Raw genomic sequence first — 20,312 nt, 5'->3', positions numbered from 1 at the left:
ATCTTCTTATGATGACGTCCTCTTCTTGTTTTTATGCTCCGGCGCAGGCGAACTTTGTCTGCCCTGTTGAGGGCAGAGCAAAGTACTGCAGTGCGCAGGCGCCGGGAAAGGTCAGAGAGGCCCTGCGCACTGCAGTACTTTGCTCTGCCCTCAACAGGGCAGACAAAAGTACTCCTGCGCCGGAGCTGCAGCGTGAAGACAAGAAGAGGACATCATCCTATGAAGATGGGAGGCGCTGGACCGGACCGCGACACCCATCGGATCGGACCGCCCCTGGGTGAGTATAATCTAACCTCTTTTTCTCATCTTTCAGGTTACATCCGGGGCTTATCTACAGCATTACAGAATGCTGTAGATAAAGGTACCTTCACACATAGCGATATCGTTAACGATATCGTTGCTTTTTGTGACGTAGCAACAACATCGTTAAGGAAATCGTTATGTGTGACAGCGACCAACGATCAGGCCCCTGCTGGGAGATCGTTGGTCGCTGAGGAAAGTCCAGAACTTTATTTCGTCGCTGGATCGGCGTGTGTGACACCGATCCAGCGATGTCTTCACTGGTAACCAGGGTAAACATCGGGTTACTAAGCGCAGGGCCGCGCTTAGTAACCCGATGTTTACCCTGGTTACCAGCGTAAAAGTAAAAAAAACAAACACTACATACTTACCTACCGCTGTCTGTACCCGGCGCTGGGCTTCTCTGCACTCCTCCTGCACTGGCTGTGAGCGTCGGTCAGACGGAAAGCAGAGCGGTGACGTCACCGCTCTGCTTTCCGGCCGCTGTACTCACAGCCAGTACAGGAGGAGTGCAGAGAAGCCCGGGGACAGACAGCGGTAGGTAAGTATGTAGTGTTTGTTTTTTTTACTTTTACGCTGGTAACCAGGGTAAACATCGGGTTACTAAGCGCGGCCCTGCGCTTAGTAACCCGATGTTTACCCTGGTTACCCGGGGACCTCGGGATCGTTGGTCGCTGAAGAGCTGTCTGTGTGACAGCTCTCCAGCGACCAAACAGCGACGCTGCAGCGTCGCTGAGTGTGAAGGTACCTTAAGCCCCTGATGCTGGTGGGCTTAGCTCGCCTTCGATTTTAGGGGTGACAGGTTCCCTTTAAATAGAACCAGTCTGAAAACAGCTACTAATCTGCAGATTTGGGGATAACCTGCAGGTTAATGGCCTTGTGAACCTGCTGGGCACTGGCAGTTAGACCCCCATTGCCTTGAAATTATTTTTATTCTCACTGGAATAAACAGCGTTCTGATTTCAGTCACAGGGAGGCACTGAACTCTGTAACAGTGCCCCCGACACTTACTGATTGTTGGCCCTAATACTGATCCTGCTGTCAGTCAGGGCCACGGTTGCCGCCACTGCTGCTCCTCTTTATACTCAGAGCAGTGACTGAACCTGCGCCATCACCCCGTAACTGTAACCAGTATACTGCCAAGGGGTATAAAGTTAATGTCCTCCCAGCATCAGGGATGTAAGTGCCACCACCGGCAAGCATAATAATGCTATTAACCTGCAGATTAACCCATATGTGTGGGTGAAGTGTGTTTTTTTTTTCTCAGGTGACAGATTCCCTTTAAAGGGACCTGTCACTAGAATTTTTTCATAAAATCTGTCCATCACCTTTAAAATAATGTGAATGGGGTTCCTATAACCCTTTTATATCCACATACATGCCCCTGTATACCTCAGATAAAGGCCGGCTTCACACTTGCGAGTTTTACGGACGTAAGAGCGCAGAAACTACGTCCGTAAAATTCGCAAAAAATACGGCACAATTATTCTCTATGCCTCTGCTCCTATCTGCCGTATTTTACTGATCAGTATTATACGGCTTTCTACGGCCGTACAAAATCGCAGCATGCTGCGTTTGTCACCGTACTGCGCAAGAAATACGCCAATGAAAGTCTATGGAAGCGTGAAAAATACGGATTACACACGGACAAGCAGTGTGACTTGCGAGAAATACGCAGCGCTGTTAGAGAGAAAAGCCGGCAATTCAGTGCGGTGTACAGTAAAATCACACTGACAGCTTACAGTAGAATAAGTAGAATAAATGTGTACACATAGAATAGGTATATATATATATATATGTCAGTGAGACACATATATGTATATATATTAATATTTATTCCAGCGCTATACAGCTTGAAAGCCGGTAATTCAATTACCGGCTTTTTCTTTCTCCTTCCTAAAACCCGACATGATTTGAGACATGGTTTACATACAGTAAACCATGTCTTCTCTCCATTTTTTTTGCAGATTCCACACTACTAATGTCAGTAGTGTGTATCTGCAAAATTTGGCCGTTCTAGCTCTTAAAATAAAGGGTTAAATGGCGGAAAAAAATGGCGTGGGCTCCCGCGCAATTTTTTCCGCCAGAGTAGTAAAGCCAGTGACTGAGGGCAGATATTAATAGCCTGGAGAGGGTCCACGGTTATTGGCCCCCCCCTGGCTAAAAATATCTGCCCCCAGCCTGTGCCTTTTCTGGGGTGGCTGGGGGCAGATATTTTTAGCCAGGGGGGGCCAATAACCATGGACCCTCTCCAGGCTATTAATATCTGCCCTCAGTCACTGGCTTTACTACTCTGGCGGAGAAAATTGCGCGGGAGCCCACGCCAATTTTTTCCGCCATTTAACCCTTTATTTTAAGAGCTAGAACGGCCAAATTTTGCAGATACACTCTACTGACATTAGTAGTGTGGAATCTGCAAAAAAATGGAGAGAAGACATGGTTTACTGTATGTAAACCATGTCTCAAATCATGTCGGGTTTTAGGAAGGAGAAAGAAAAAGCCGGTAATTGAATTACCGGCTTTCAAGCTGTATAGCGCTGGAAAAAATAGAAAAATAGTAATATATATACATATATGTGTCTACTGACATATATATATATATACACACTGATATATATATATATATCAGTATATATATATATTTTTTTCTTTTTGGGACACATGGATCATTTCTATAGCGGTATGTTGGTTTTGCAAGCCTGCGAGAAAACCACGCAGTACGGATGCCATACGGATTACATACGGAGGATGCCATGCGCAAAAAACGCTGACACACCCTGCCTACGGAGGAGCTACGGACCACTATTTTCGGGACATTTCAGCGTATTACGGCCGTAATATACGGACCATATTTTCATACGCTGAGTGTGAAGCCGGCCAAAGTGTTTTATTCATGTCACACACTGCATGTAAATTGTGCGGTCCGATTGGCAAATCCAAATCACACTCGGTGCCGCACGGTCCCTCCAAATGCTGCCACTTCTATCCGGACGGAAGTGGATGATGTCTCTACGCACCGTCTTGACTTGCATGTCACCAGCTCCCTGGCTTTTCAGTATGGCATAGTGAGGAGCGCCTGCACAAATCTACTTCTACTGCACAGGTGCGTGCCTTCCACCACTGTATGGGTGATATAGAAATCATCCATTTTCCATCCAGGTAGAAGGTGCAGCATTTTAAGGGACCGAGGCAACACTGAGCACAATCTGAATTTGCACGTCGGACAAGACCACACAATTTACATGCAGCTTGGGATATGTAGAAAACACGTTTTCAGAGGTGTGAAGAGGCTCCATGAGGATATAAAGCAGTTGTAGGGACCGCATTTACATGATTTTAAAGGTGATGTGCAGGATTTATAAGATAAACTAGTGACAGGTCCATTTAAGCTGTAAATGTAGGAGAAAAGCAAAGCAACTTATTGTTTAAATGTGGATGTTTCCTTTAAATATAACTGCTGGCTTGTAGTTTTACCTGTGGTGTCCGCCGGATGCAGTTCTTGTCTTGTATGGTATCATTGATTTAATTTGTGTCAGTAGGTGACAAGGTCGCTTTCTATATAGTAACCTCTCTGCCAGTTTCACCTTAGGGTACGTGTCCACCTTCAGGATGGCCGGCGGTTTGGTCGGAGCGGCAAACCCGCTCTGCGCTAAGCTCCGCCCCCTTCTATGACGCAATGATGCCGGATGTGTTTATAGCACACATCCGGGATCATCGCACCCCACAAATAGGACCCTGTGTTATACCTTGCGGCGACGCAGGGTCACCGCAAGGTATACGGACATGCTGCGATCTTAAAAGACGCGCCGCATGTCCAGAGTTGCAGGGCCGCCGGGTGCGTGTTACCACGCATAGTGGAGACGGGATTTCATTAAATCCCCCTCCACTATGCTGTAACATCTGGACGCTGCATGTTTGACGCATGACCTATTGCTGTTGTCGGAGATATTTTCGTGATATTACAGTCATGGCCAAAATTTGTGAGAATGACACCAAAATTATATTTTCACATGATCTGCTGCCCTCTGGTTTTTATTAGTGTTTGTCTGATGTTTATATCACATACAGAAATATAATTGCAATCATATTATGAGTACCAATAGGTTATATTGACAGTTAGAATGAGTTAATGCAGCAAGTCAATATTTGCAGTGTTGACCCATCTTCTTCAAGACCTCTGCAATTCTCCCTGGCATGCTCTCAATCAACTTCTGGACTAAATCCTGACTGATAGCAGTCCATTCTTGCATAATCAATGCTTACATTTTGCCAGAATTTGTTGGTTTTTGTTTGTCCACCCGTCTCTTGATGATTGACCACAAGTTCTCAATGGGATTAAGATCTGGGGAGTTTCCAGGCCATGGACCCAAAATCTCTGTTTTGTTCCATGAGCCATTTAGTTATGACCTTTGCTTTATGGCAAGGTGCTCCATCATGCTGGAAAAGGCATTGTTGGGCGCCAAACTGCTCTTGGACGGTTGGGAGAAGTTGCTCTTGGAGGACATTCTGGTACCATTCTTTATTCATGGCTGTGTTTTTAGGCAAGACTGTGAGTGAGCCGATTCCCTTGGCTGAGAAGCAACCCCACACATGAATGGTTTCAGGATGATTTACAGTTGGCATGAGACAAGACTGGTGGGAGCGCTCACCTCTTCTTCTCCGAATAAGCTGTTTTCCAGATGTCCCAAACAATCGAAAAGGGGATTCATCAGAGAAAATGACTTTGCCCCAGTCCTCAGCAGTCTACTCCCTGTACCTTTTGCAGAATATCAGTCGGTCCCTGATGTTTTTTCTGGAGAGAAGTGGCTTCTTTGCTGCCCTCCTTGAAACCAGGCCTTGTTCAAAGAGTCTCCGCCTCACAGTGCGTGCAGAAGCACTCACACCAGCCTGCTGCCATTCCTGAGCAAGCTTGGCACTGCTGGTAGTCCGATCCCGCAGCTGAAACAGTTTTAAGATATGGTCCTGGCGCTTGCTGGTCTTTCTTGGGCGCCCTGGAGCCTTTTTGACAACAATGGAAGCTCTCTCCTGGAAGTTCTTGATGATGCGATAGATTGTTGACTGAGGTGCAATCTTTGTAGCTGCGATACTCTTCCCTGTTAGGCCATTTTTGTGCAGTACAGTGAAGGCTGCACGTGTTTCTTTAGAGATAACCATGGTTAACTGAATAGAAACAATGATACCAAGCACCAGCCTCCTTTTAAAGTGTCCAGTGATGTCATTCTTACTTAATCATGACTGATTGATCGCCAGCCCTGTCCTCATCAACACCCACATCTGTGTTAATGGATCAATCACTAAAACGATGTTAGCTGCTCCTTTTAAGGCAGGACTGCAATGATGTTGAAATGTGTTTTGGGGGTTAAGGTTCATTTTCTGGGCAATTATTGACTTTGCAAGTACAGTAATTGCTATTAAGCTGATCACTCTGACATTCAGGAGTATATGCAAATTGCCATTAGAAAAAATGAAGCAGTAGACTTTGGAAAAATTAATATTTGTCTCATTCTCAAAATTTTTGTCCATGACTGTACAAGCTTGGATTGTGATGTGCTTGTGATTGAATGTAGTGGACATGATTTAGTGCCCTATAGGGGTTTGTAAACTTCAGCACTTCCATCCAGATGATCCTCGCTGTCTCAGGAATGTCAGGGATGGAGTCCCTTATGTTTTCTGAGTTCCCAAGAATTGAAAAAGGAATATTGGCAAACGAAAGAAAATGATCACTTATTAATGGCCAAACATTATTTTGCACAATCGTAGAGTCTTCTACAATAGGCAAGTGATGTGCACTCTGTATCCAACATAAAAACCTCTGAGATTATTATCTGAGCTCATAGACTTTCTATGAGTCCGTTAACTGCTCTTTAAGCTTCTCCACCATTCATGTGAATAAGGTTTTGAGGGATCAGTTGGGGTCTTAGGATCTGGAAGCGCACCAGTTTGCAGGTTTTTTCCAAGATAACAAAAAAAAGTCAAGAAATAATATAAAATTGCAAAAGAAGGTAACCACTAGTTATATCCCTGTCAGCTTCTGGCAACAACATTGAAATGCTGTGTACAGTGGCTCAGTGGTTAGCATTGTTGCCTTGCAACACTGGGGTCTTCGTTCAAATCAACCAAGGACAACATCTGCAAGGAGTTTGTATTTTAGCGGTTTGCTTAGGCAGCTTCCACACAGGTAATGGTTTTAGTCCAACAAGGTTTATTAGCTCCATAAAGATATACTGATAGGGAATATAATTCCAATGTTGAAAGTGATGTCTGTAATGTGACGACACTGTATAAGCAAGAAATATAAAAATAAATACAAACATGATGGTTATAGTGAATTGCTGCATCCAAGTAAATAAAAACAAGCTGGAAGCGCTGGCGCAGCAGCAGGGGATGTAACTTGTGAGTATAATTTCTGTTGGACTTGTATACCATGTCCTGCAATTGTCCAAATGTTATTTTCCAAGAGTCCTCAGTGATTGACCTTTAATTGGCTAACTGAAAAGATGGTAACACATAGCAGCTTTCTAGACTACTTAGGTCTTTTCATCCGGGTCATTATATCATAAAATATGAAGACACAATAGGACACCGTAATAATGAGACCAGTGATGTGAAGCAGAACTACGGTATCTTATGGGAAGCGGAGAACCAGTTGTGGCAGTAACTAGTGGTGAGGTTCATAGATAAGGAGTGTGAAAGTTTGTATTGTCCTCTAATTGAGGTCTGTCCAGCGTTGTGATGCCCCAAATGATCTACTGGCTAAAATGATGCCAAGATATTTTTCTTTTTTTCTTGGAAAACCCCTTTGCTACAGGTGTCAATATCTTTACCAGTTCTGCTCAGAACACAGCTTTTTCCTGCCACGAGACTAGTGAAAAAGAGAAATAGAAACTGCCCCTTGAGCCATACCGCAGCAGTGGATGTAAAGTGTGATGATGTTACAGGATGCTATGGTCTTGTGCAGAGACGTGGATTCTGCTGTTTTGTATATTTTCCAACTGATTTATGCCACCTGCTACTGGAGTTTGTGTCTATCTGCCAGTAAATTGATCAGTTTCTTGCATGGTTTAGTTTTTCTTAAAGGGGATCTGTCAGGAAAAGTTTATGAACCAGCGGTATATCTGTATAGAGTCTTGGTACCACAATAAAAAATATATATATTTGTCATTCACTAATTCATTGTGCCAGCCCTTAGAAATTAAGCTTTGCAGCCATATGCAGTTTAGCCTGAATGTGTCTTTTGGGCATGTCCATGCACTATAAGCGTATGTGTCCACCTTCAGGATGGCCGGCGCTTTGGACGGAGCGGAAAACTCGCCCGCCCCCTTCTGGAGACGCGATGATGCCGGATGTGTTCATTGCACACATCCGGAATCATCGCACCCCACACATAGGGCGCTGTGATTTACCTTGCGGCGTGGCGCAGCGTTGCCGCAAGATGAACGGACTCTGCGATCTAAAAAGACGCGCCGCATGTCCGGATTCACAGGGCCGCCGGATGCATGTGGAGACGGGATTTCATAAAATTCCCTCCACTATGCTGTAACATCTGGACGCTGCGGATTGAACGCTGCGGCTCCACTAGACTGCTAGAATAGTAGTTCTATGAGGAATAAAAGTATTTACCAAAGCAAACATACTGTAAGGACCCTAATAATAAGAAAAAGTGTTGTTACCCTATGTTATGTTTCATTCCGGACTTTGTGGTTCTTCTGATATCTGTGGTCTGCTTGACCTTATTTTCCTATTTTCTTTATTGATACCATCATTATACCTTATATTACTAGATACCCTTTTATATTAGTGAATATTTACTTGGGAATGAAAAACCCTTATGCCATGCAAATCTCCTATTTACATGATGCAGAGTCTGATACTTTATTATAATATCTCACAAAATGTGTTTTTGTCATTTTATGAGACATGTCCGTGAATTTACTTTTTCTTTAATGTTAAAGGGAACCTGTCACCCCGAAAATCGCGGGTGAGTTAAGCCCACCGGCATCAGGGGCTTATCTACAGCATTCTGTAATGCATTCTGTAATGCTGTAGATAAGCCCCCGATGTTACCTGAAAGAGGAGAAAAAGACGTTATATTATACTCACCCAGGGGCGGTCCCGCTGCTGGTCAGGTCAGATAGGTGTCTCTGGTCCGCTGCGGCGCCTCCCATCTTCATTACAAGATGTCCTCTTCTGATCTTCAGCCACGGCTCCGGCGCAGGCGTACTTTGCTCTACCCTGTTGAGGGCAGAGGATAGTACTGCAGTGCGCAGGCGCCGGAAAGGTCAGAGGCCCGGCGCCTGCGCACTGCAGTACTTTGTCTGCCCTCAACAGGCTTACCTCACCCGTGATTTTCGGGGTGACAGGTTCCCTTTAAATTGTGATAATCTTGATAAAGGCCCGAGGGCCGAAATGTTGTGAATTTCGTCTCGTATTGGCTCAATACATTTTATCAGCAAGATTAAATTTGAAATGAAGGTTTTCCAATTATTAGTAACAAATTTTCCTTGTGGCACGTATTGATTGAAGTGGCTGGAGCCCTTTACATATATTTAGTATACTTTAAGGACTAACAGGTCCTATTAACCCCTTACGGGTCCAGTGTTTTATTAGGTTAGATTCTGATAGGGCAGATTTGTTGCGGGAACGTTCTGATACTCATTCATCTGAATTGGGCTTCCAGAAATCCATGTGCTTGCATCCGAAATAACCGTACATAACGGATTTTTAGTGACTGATATTTCTTCTACAAATCTGCTTTAAAACATAAGTGACAGGAGATGGAATTTCTCATATCTTGCAAATCGGATGATTTCCCTCTTATTACAGGGATGCAGGCTTTACTTTCACTTTATTAGAGTGCATGAAAAATCTGGTGAGTCTCATCTCTGGGAGGCACCAGCTGTGAGCAAGGGGGGAGCTGGCTCTGTAAATCATCCAAATGGCAGAGCCTTGTGCTCAGATCTGGCAGGGCTTGGCCTGTTTTGCTGGTTCATAGAATATAATGGGGAATGATTTACCTAGAAGTTTCCAAACAACGTAAATGCTGCATATTTTCTGCTGAGGATTTGCATGGGTACATTTGGTCACATACTACAGTACCATCATTGTGAATGAGATGTAATTGTACCACATTGTATAAAAAATGTGCAGCACATACGGTAGTTTATCCAGTGCTGCTTATATGTAATCCAAAGTACCTCTCCGAAGAAGAAAGTGTCACCTAATTGTCAAGATAGTGGGACAGCGGAGAGACGGTCTTACAGGAGTTGTATCATGAACAAGGTTCATTTTAATCAATAGATCTTCCAGTAATAATTTCCACAATTGGATATGTAAAAAAAAAAAGTTCCTGTGCTGAAATAATCTTATAAATCTGCCTCTGCAGTGTACTGTGTGTAATGGCTGTGTCTGATTGTGCAGGAACATGGTCAGATCATAACACAGCTCCTGGACAGAAGGAAGAAAAAAAAAAAGAGAATACAGACGTTACAGCTAAGGATCACAAATACCATTTCTAACAAAAAGAATCAGCTGTGATCCCATGCTGTCATGTCTGAGTACTCTCCTTTGCTTTCTCCCCTGCCCAGGAGCTGTGGTATGATCAGACCATGCTCCTGCACAGTCAGACACAGCCATTACACAGTACACAGCAGGAGCACATTAATAAGACTATCTCAGCACAGTAACATTTTTTTTTAACATGTCCAACTGAGGAAATTATTATTTTTCCAACATGTATTGATTAGGGGTGAACGTACCTGAACTGTAAAGTTCGGGGTTCGTACAGGACACCTAGTGTCAGATACCGTACACAGTATGTCCGGTTTACTGTTCGGTTTCGGCAGACTAATAGCTTGTAGATTGGCTGCGTTGTGCCTTTCAGTCAACGAGCTTTTCTAGTGTGGGCACTTCTGGCACCATCAAAGCCATGTCAATTATTGGCATGGCTGTGATTGGCCGGCGCACTATGTTAGAAGAAAAAAAAAACGGCGGGTCCCCCTATTTTTTATAAGAGCAGATAAATAAACCAAGAAGGGGCATATAATAACAAGCTCCACCATACAAAACTGGGAAGATAACCAAAGGAAAATGAACAACTGAGCGAAATCAACAAATACGTTTTAGTCACAAAATGTAAAAGAAAATAAATACAATCAATACAGAAACCATTACCGTATATACTCGCGTATAAGCCGAAAATTTCAGCCCCAAAAAATGGCCTGAAAGTGCCCCTCTCGGCTTATACTCGAGTCATGGTCGGCAGGTGAGGGGGAGCAATGACGGTCACATACTCACCTGCTCCTGGCGCTCCTGACGCAGTTCCTGCATCTCCCATGGTCTCCGGCGCCGGCAGCTTCTTCCCCTGTTCAGCGGTCACGTGGTACCGCTCATTAAAGTAATGAATATGGACTCCACTCCCATAGGGGTGGAGCCGCATGTTCATTACTGTAATGAGCAGTACCGCTGACAGAGGAAGAGGCTGCGGCACTCGGAGACCATCTGTCCGGGAGAAGCTGCCAGGGACCGCGTCAGGAGCAGGTGAGTATTTGATATTCACCTTTCCTCGTTCCACCGTCGCTCCGTCTTCCACGTCCTCTGCAGTGACTGTTCAGGTCAGAGGGCGCGATGACGTATTAGTGTGCGCGCCGACCTCTGCCGGGACGCTGAGGAGCAGCGGGCAGCAGCGAGAGGTGAGTATGTCTTTTTTTTTTATAGCAGCAGCATTACATGTGGCACATTGTTATATGGAGCATTGTATGGTGCCATAATGAACTGTATGGATCATTATATGTAGCACATTGTTATATGGAGCATCTTATGGGGCCATAATGAACTGTATGGAGCATTACATGTGGCACATTGTTATATGGAGCATCTTATGGGGCCCATCATGAACTGTATGGAGCATTATATGGGGCTCCTGATTCAATATCGATATTCAAAAACACTTAACCTACTGATGTCTCAATTAATTTTACTTTTATTGGTATCTATTATCTTTGACATTTACCAATAGCTGCTGCATTTTCCACCCTAGACTTATGCTTGAGTCAATAAGTTTTCCCAGTTTTTTGTTGCAAAATTAAGGGGGTCGGCTTATACTCTAGTACAGAGGTCCCCAACTCCAGTCCTCAAGGCCCACCAACAGGTCATGTTTTCAGGATTTCCTTTGCATTGCACAGGTGATGCAATTATTACCTGGGCAAGACTAAGGAAATCCTGAAAACATGACATGTTGGTGGGCCTTGAGGACTGGAGTTGGGGACCCCTGCTCTAGTATATACGGTAAAAACAGGAGATGACACCATAATGCCACATCCATGCAGGAAAAGCATATACGTCATATAGGAACAGTCCATCCATAATGCTAGATAACTTACGGTAATCAAATAAATATATATTGAATATAAATGTTGGTATTTCGAAGTAGGCAATATTGAGAGTAGTATTCCAAAGAAAGTTTTAAAGGAGAATATATAGTCACAGTGACACAATACTATTCAGTATAGAGATACAACCAATAAAAGAAACCTACGTAGGTGGAATACTGAACAAATTACCAGTACATTCTTAATATAAGGTGCCTAGTGCCATAGTACAAATTTTAATAATATATAAAAATATAGATGTACGGTATATATATGCATTCAGGTGAAAAGTTCAATCATAAATCACACATGAAAAAACTTTGCAGCATAAAGATAGGGCATATCCATAAATGATCAACAATATACATCAAAAAGTGATGTGGATGTACACAACCAGGGTTTTTTTACCTCCTTTGAACAATTACAAAATACTTATAACATCCCAAGATCCCAGTTTTTCCGCTATCTGCAGTTGAGATCAGCCTTTCAATCACACATGCGAAATGTGGGTACGGGTCGAGCCATTTCATCTCTTCCACTGATAGGTATTCTCAATTCACAAGGCCCTCAAGGACTTATCTCCTCTTTATACACTTATCTATTATCCATAGGAGAGGGGTCTACTATAGATTCTATTAAGAAAAGGTGGGAGGGGCTTCTTCCGGATACGCTGGGGGAAGAATGGGAAGACATTTTGGAATCTCCAACTAAGGTTTCCCCATCAATTAACAATAGGATGACTCAGCTGTACATAATATATCAATCCTATCTGACCCCGACTCGTCTTTTCAAGATGGGACGTCTCCATTCGTCAGATTGTCTGAGATGTCACTTAAGTGATGCGGATTTTATTCATATGATATGGAGATGTCCCATTATCTCTCATTATTGGAAAGAGGTGACAACATTGTTGACATCCTTGCTGTTGATCCCTGTCCCACTTGAGCCATTGACCTGCTTATTTGGGGTGTGGGATGCAGGAGTTTGGGACCACCACACTGGGATTTTTTTGCGAGAGACACTGTTCCTGGCGCGAAAAGTACTGGCGCTGAGATGGATGGGTGGTTCTTGCCCATCTCTTAGAGCTTGGGTGGATTTAGTGAACTCAATTATCCCGTATGAACGGACACTATATCAGAATAGAGGATGTCCAGATAAATTTGAGAAAATATGGGGTAAATGGAACTCCTCTCATCTTACTCTATAACCTATAATACTCTAATATATACATAGGAAGTGAGGCCTGTGGTTTTGGAGACATTACTTACAGGGTGAAATCTATACGGAACTTTCTTTTGGCGGCGTTTTTTTTAGTTCTTTTCGTTCTTTTAGTAGTTGAGGTAGTTAAGGTTTTACAATAAGATACTTGTGATTGACATGCACTGTTTATTACTTTTGTAATACTATGCATTGTAACGATTCACATTGTATGTCATAATGGATAATGATAGAATCAAATGCAAATGTGTGTATTGTATGATTTATTCTGCAATTAATAAACGAATTTAAAAAAAAAAAAAAGTGATGTGGATAAACCAACCTGCTAAGGATGTGGGATGGAGCAGGCTGGGAAGGTACATGGATTTTTGGCCCTGCCCAGCCTAAAATTAGCAGCATGCAGCCACTCCAGAAAAGGCGCATCCATTAGATGCGCCAATTCTGGCACTTCCTGCTTGCCCTTGCGCGTTGGCAAGTGGGCTAATATTTTGGGTTGATGTCAGCTAACATCAAACCCAGAGGTTAGTTATGGGGCGCCGTCTATCGGACACCCCCATTACTAACCTGGTAAGTGAGTCGTTAAAAATATTTTTTTCCTGTGTCTATCTTTTTATTTGAATAAAGACTCCCCCACACTCCCTTGTTTACCCATTTATTACGGTAATTAAAAGTAAATCCAGTAAGTTCCGACGCTAATTGATTAGTGAAATGTCCCACGACACCCATCGAATGCTATGGAGTCTTTGTTGTGAGAAAGTTCTCACAATGAGACTTCATAGTTCACTCCCATTCAGCTGCAGGCATGGAAATTCTCACACTTGCCTGCCGCTGATCGCTAGTAACGCTATAGAGTCTCGTTATGAGAATGAGGCTAAATGGGGTTACTCAGTGGCAGGTAGGAGTGTCAGAATTTCAATGCCTACCTGCCTGCCGTTAAATAGGAGTGAAATATGAAGTCATGCTCTGAGAACTTTCTCACAATGAGACTCCATAGGACTCATTGGGCGTCGTGGAACATTTTACTATTGGATGACAGTCAGAACTTCATGGATTTACTTTTTAATTAATAAATGGGTAAACAGTTTTTTTTTTTTTCTGTTTTATTTATTTTTACTACTAGGTTAGTAATGTGGGTGTCTGACACATCGCCATTACTAACCCCTAGGCTTTGCCTCAGCCAGCTGCTGACATCAACCCCAAAATCAATTACCCCGATTGCCTCTGCGCCAGGGCAATCGGGAAGAGCTGAGGCTAAGCACCAGAATCGGCGCATCAATCATGTCACTTCTGGGACGGCTTCAGGCTGATATTTGTAGGTTGGGAAGGGCCGATTGCCACCCCACCACGGCAATCAGAAGGAGCCGTTCCTAAGCGCCAGAATTGACACATCTAATGAATGCACCATTTCTGGGATGGCTGAAGGCATGGAATGTCCATGGCCCTTCCCAGACTATTAATATCAGCACAAAATGGGGATGGCACTAAAAAAATGACATGCCCCCCCCCCCCCCTTCCCTATTTTTAATCAGCAAAGGCAAAGCTCTGAGTTGATATATTAATAAGTTAAAAAAGTCCATGGTTTTTAGCCCCTTCCCAGCATAAGATGACTAGCTCACAGTTGTCTGCTTTCCCTTGGCTGGTTATAAAAATAGGGAGGACCCCACATAGTTTTTTTTTCCCCATTTATTTACTAAAAAGTACCGTAAAATAAACACGCAAGGAACTGCTCCACTTGGACTTCCACCTCTTGGTTCAAGATTATTTTTTCTTTTATTATATTGTTATTGTAAGTCCTTTTTTATCCATATTTGTTTGCAGGACAATTGTCCTGCTCTTACCCCCATTTTGCTTCCTTCTTTAGTCCCCTAGCCCTTACTACCACTATTTTTACAGCACCAAAGTTCGGCTCCCCCTTGACTTATCTGAGGTCTGGGTTTGGGGTCAAGTTCAGGTACCCGTACCAAACTTTTTTTTTTTTCTCAAGTTTGACCAAACCAAACTTCCATTTGTCTGCTTATCCCTGCTATTGATCAAAGTCAACTTTAAAATTAACTTTGTTCGTGGGAAAAAGTTCTTTGTCAGCTCAGGACTTTTTGCTGAGTCGCTGCTGCCACCTATATATCTCTAAATTCTGGTTAGTAGGAAATATAATCATATGACCTGTGTGAAAACGGGCAATTATGGGTCTGTGTGTTGACAAACATATGAGTCTGACGTCTTTCAATAACAACCAACAGAATTGTGAATGCTGCTTTGGAATATACCACGGGTTGTAAGTCCTGATTCGTAGAAGATAAATAGTAAAATATGTTTCTAGAGTGACTCAGCTGTATAGTTAGATATTATCATCCATGTGATAGGAGTCTCTCCACCTTTGGACACTAGCAGACATTACTATCACTCTGTAGCATATTTTTTATTGTGACCCTTATATATTGCCCATACCTGTCTACTTATAGTATGTGATACAACATATGGATAGATAACAAGATCAGTTTACTTCACTTCAATATTTTTGTAGGTGAATGTTGCCACAACCCTAGTTATGTGAAAATGACCCAGGGAAAGAAAAAGAAGAGGGTGAACCGCAGTGTTCTTCTCGCAAAAAAGATCATCATTAAAGATGGCGGCTCAGTAAGTATCACCTGAATGGGGAATGAGTTTTGGGAAAATTGTTGAATGCAAAAACTCTCACCAGGTTTGGCCAATACGAGTTACGGCCACCACCTTTCAGGGCTGATATACAGCATTATATAATGCTGTATATCTGCCCCCAACCCAACCTGGAAGAACTGAAAAATATCTTTAATTATACTGACGTGCAGGGCCGTGGGGGGGGTCACTGGTCTTGGTCCGGCGCCTCTCATATTTTTATGATTGCCGATCTGCTTCTTAGTTCGTGTGGATTGCCGATCTCCTTCTTAGTTCCTTGACATTGCGCTCATGCACAGGCGTACTTCTCTGCCCTGTTGAGGGCAGAGCAAAGTGCTGCAGTGCGCAGGCGCTGGGCCTCTCTGACTGTTTCTGGCACCTGCGCACTGCAGTACTTTGCTCTGCTCTCAGCAGAGGAGAGAAGTCCGCCTGCACAGGAGCGCAATGCCGAGCACAGACTGTGGATGATGCAGGGACATGTCATCCACACGAACCAAGGAGGAGGATGGCATCACAAGAAGATGGGCGGCGCTGGACCAAAAGTGACGCCCCACAGGTGAGTATGATAAGTTATTTTTCAGTTCTTCCAGGTTGGGTTGGGGGCAGATATACAGCATTATAGAATGCCCTGAAAGATGGTGGCCGCATCTCATATCTGCCTAACCTGGTGACAGGTTCCCTTTGAGAGTACCATTCCAGCATTTAATTTTTTTTTATATCTGTCCACTTGTTAGCCAGGCATCAGTAATGTGTGCATTAAATTACTTACTGGTTGCTGTTATCTGCGCTGCTCTGACAGTCTTGCTTTTACTTGGGTCCCGAGATCACCTTTGTAGATGGGATTTGACCCTTGATGCTAAATAAAAAAGCATCTGAAGGGGAAGACTGGTACAGTGGGCCATTTAACAGGTGACTGTGGGTGCTTTTGTTATACCATTTTTTCCCCTATTGCCAAATTTTGTAGCTTCTCTGAAAAATTAATGTACTTTTTTTTTTTTCATTCCTTATCAACATTTGAATCAGTGTAATTTTTGTTGCACATCTTGGTTACAAAGTAACTTGACTACTACTACTTCTACTTTTTTTTTTTTCTCTCTTTCCCCCGCTTTTGTTTCAGCGCTTTTTTATCATGGGGGGGGAAGCATTTTCCAGTACCAGAAAAGTGAATGAGTCGTCTGAAATCTGAAGCACATGTTGCTTATTTTTTCCTTGAGGATTTGAACCATCAGCCCTTCACATCTGCAGCATGTGAATTCTTTCAGCGGTTTTCACGTATTCAAATGAATGGGGGAAAAACACAAGTGAAAACGTATCAAACGCCTGGTTCCCCAGCTTTTCTCTTCCTGCCAATACTCTGTTTTTTGCTGCAGATACTCCGTGTGTGCGCATAGCCTTACTGAGACTTCAAGGAAAATTGTATCCTAGATTGTCAAAGCTCTGTAGTCTACAACCTGTGACTGCCAGAGCGTGGCATGCTGGTCCATCCTTACATCTATGTGCTTTCCCAGCATTGATAGAGGAGTGAACTTTGTCCTTCCCATTTCTATGAAAAAACCATTACATGCATCGTCATACATGATGCATACTCTCTGAAGTGCTGGATCTTATCGTAGGCTTTCCCTTTTACATCCAGCTGCCACTTCCCACGTCTGCAGTGGCTGAGACACTGGTAATACTTCCCCCCACCGACACAGCAGGTGACATTTTGCACATATTCTTGAATCAGTATGTCCTTACTTTTCTTCGTAGTGGTTGACGTATAGCTAGCTTTGTAGAGAATGTAACTCTAATATTGTCATTCTGTCTTCAGCCTCAGGGGTTTGGCTCTCCCAGTGTGTATCATGCGGTCATCGTCATCTTCCTTGAATTCTTCGCTTGGGGTTTACTCACTGCTCCGACATTGGTGGTAAGTTCTATTTATCACTGTTATACAATTGCCACCATGTATCAAAACTGTTGTCCATAGGATCCTGAACTGTGATTGGCAGGGATAAGACTGAGTTTGGACAGGCATATTTCAGCTCTTTAATAGCTGTCTGTTTATATACTGATCTTACAGCCCCATATGCATCTGAGGCTGTAGGTTCACGTTGGGAGACTTGAGGACTGTCTGGTCATTGTAGTCCACAAACAGATATGAAGTGTGCCCGTTTTAACAGGGGTTGTAGTTTATTTTGTAGACACTCTAATTATACATAGCTACTGGCACTGGATATTTTTTGGTTGTTCAGGGGTAAGGCTAGGTTCACATTGTGTTAGGGCAATCCGTTAAGCGCATAGCGCTAGCAGATTGCGCTAACGCAATGTTTGTTTAGGGTCCGCGTTCAGCGTCCCCGCTAGCGTAGATCCCCGATCTGCGCTAGCGAGGGACGGACCTCGGACGCTGCAATCAGCGTCCGAGGTCCGTCACAAAAGAACGGCACATCGCTAGCGCGTGCCGAAATCGGCATGCGCTAGCGATGCGCTACAGCAAAAAATAACATTGCTGTCAATGGGTGCGCTAATGGACCCGTTTCACGGCATTAATTGCGACATTTTCGCCGTGCAACGCAGTCCGTTAGCATTAACCCATTAACGCAATGTGAACCTAGCCTAAAGCCACCCAAGGGTATTATTGACCAATATTGGAGAAATTGGCTAAGAAGTTATCCAGTAGAGCATCTGGTCAGGAAGTAACTGTGTTGTATGTCACAATAGTATTTTGTCTTACAATTGTGTTTATACTGAGAGATGTCACATGCACTTGTAATGTAGGGCATCAGATGGCAACCTAGCATTTGCAAATGGCAACAAGGTTCTTTTCATTCTTGTTGCCATTACCAGTAACCCTGCCATCACGCTCCCTGCAAATTCCAGCAGACGTTTTGCTTGCCAGTCATTTCTGCTAGAAGAATAGCTGAGTGTGCCGCCATTGAAGAGCAGATTTGGATGTGACCATCCCCGAAGGTGTTACCTGGATGATAGTGTAACCATGTCCCTTCTTTAATTGACACCGTTATTGGGCATGGAACTTTACTCTTTACATCTTATTTGCCAGTATTAAATTATGCATGTCTATATGTTTAAAGACTAAAATTTAATTTGGCTCCTAAATGTTTAAGGTTTGCACGTATCTTTTTCTTTTCTTTTCTTTTCTGTCTGGATCAGTATAACGTGATTTTGGGCGAGTATATCATGTGTATTGCTGCAGCCAACTTACCCCAGCCTGCGTCAGATGTGGCTTTAGATTCGATAGTCGCTTTATTTCCTGCTACTGTGGATCAGGAGCCGAGTACGGCACATTCCTTCTCAGTTCATACAGTTTCGTTAACACGGTCCCTTGGGGTCTTGCATAGATCAGTATAAATTGCCCTCATGTATAGATATAAAAGAGGTTGTACCTAATAAGAATAACATTGCCGCATGCCAAAAAGCCCACAGTGGGCCTCGTAGTGAAGAAACGTGAGTTGCCATAATACACACAACCTGCTGACAGGTTTTTGGATTACGGTAGCCATATTTTTCTAATACCGTACAACCACATTCAGTAGTAATTACATTGTACACTGCTCATAAAAATAAAGGGAACACTTAAACAACACAATGTAGCTGCAAGTCCATCACACTTCTGTGAAACCAACCTGTGAGGTTATGAAGCAGCACTGATTGCGAATCAATATCTCTTGCTGTTGTGCAGATGGAACAGACAACAGGTAGAAATGATAGGCAATTAGCAAGACCTCCCCTATAAAGGAGTGGTTCTGCACGGGGAGACCACAGACCATTTCTCTGTTCTCATCCTTTTTGGCTGTGTTGGTCACTTTTGCTTTTTGTCATTGCTCTCATCACTAAAGGGAGGTACAGTAGCATACGGTGGTGTCTACAACCCAAAGAACTTGCTCAGGTAGTGCAACTCAACCCGGATGACACGTCAAGGCAAGTTGTGGCAAGAAGGGTAGAGCTGTTTGTTGGCACAGTGTCCATAGTATGGCGCACATGCCAGGAAATGGGCCAGTTCACCAGGAGATGTGGAGGGGGCCATAAGAGGGCAGCAAGAGGACTGCTACCTCGTCCTTTGTGCAAGGAGGAGCAATGCCAGATCCCTGCAAAATGATCTCCAGCAGGCCACTAACATCCTTGTCTGTTCAACCTGTCAGAAACAGACTCCATGAGGGTGGTATGAGGGCCCGAAGTCCGCAAGGGGGTGTTGGGCTTACAGCCCGAGACTGTGCAGGGAGATTCGCATTTGCCAGACAACACAAAGATTGGAAGATTTGACATTGGGCTTACATGAAAAAGATATATGAAAAGGGTGTGAACTACTATATGGCTTACTAACAAATATCCCGTAAATAAAATGTAACTTTTATTAAGTAATATAAAAATATGATTACCCAAGAATAAAGTGAAAAGTGCAACATGCAATATTTATTATGAAATACATGAACGTATTCAAAGGGCTAGAAAGGACAGTAAGTAGGCTGATATAGTATATATATATAAATAGTATTCCTTCTGCCTCCTGTCCACTACAGTAGTATAATATACAGCAACTACTGTTTATATCCAAGTGTCGTCTTATACAGGCAGTAAAAGATAGATCAAAGGAAGGTGGCTGGCCCTATGTACAACCTCTGCTGTGTGCACCTACCGATTTGCGATGCGAGAGATGGCGCCCCCATTTGTGCATCGGCTGACCCTGAACTCCTATATGTAACCCTTCAGCAGACGTATAGAGGGAAACAGAGCCAGTATGTCATGTAACTGCTGATGTCAATCTTTTGACCCCAGAAAAGT

The 20,312-nt window shown here is 43.4% G+C and overlaps 1 protein-coding gene across 1 annotated transcript in view; it reads left to right on the top strand.

Moving 5' to 3' along the window:
• Positions 1–20,312, top strand: part of MFSD14A (major facilitator superfamily domain containing 14A) — a 52,248-nt gene that overhangs the window by 2,248 nt on the left and 29,688 nt on the right. Inside the window, exons 2-3 of the mRNA XM_069737417.1 lie at positions 15,406–15,518; positions 17,347–17,442. Coding sequence (XP_069593518.1) covers positions 15,438–15,518; positions 17,347–17,442 — 177 coding nt within the window. The 5' untranslated portion in view covers positions 15,406–15,437. The remainder of the gene's footprint in view (positions 1–15,405; positions 15,519–17,346; positions 17,443–20,312) is intronic.

The sequence above is a fragment of the Ranitomeya imitator genome, chromosome 8 (assembly GCF_032444005.1).
Source record: "Ranitomeya imitator isolate aRanImi1 chromosome 8, aRanImi1.pri, whole genome shotgun sequence".
NCBI lineage: Eukaryota > Metazoa > Chordata > Amphibia > Anura > Dendrobatidae > Ranitomeya > Ranitomeya imitator.
Note: the sequence above shows the minus strand (reverse complement) of the source record. Positions and strands in the feature narration are given on the sequence as shown.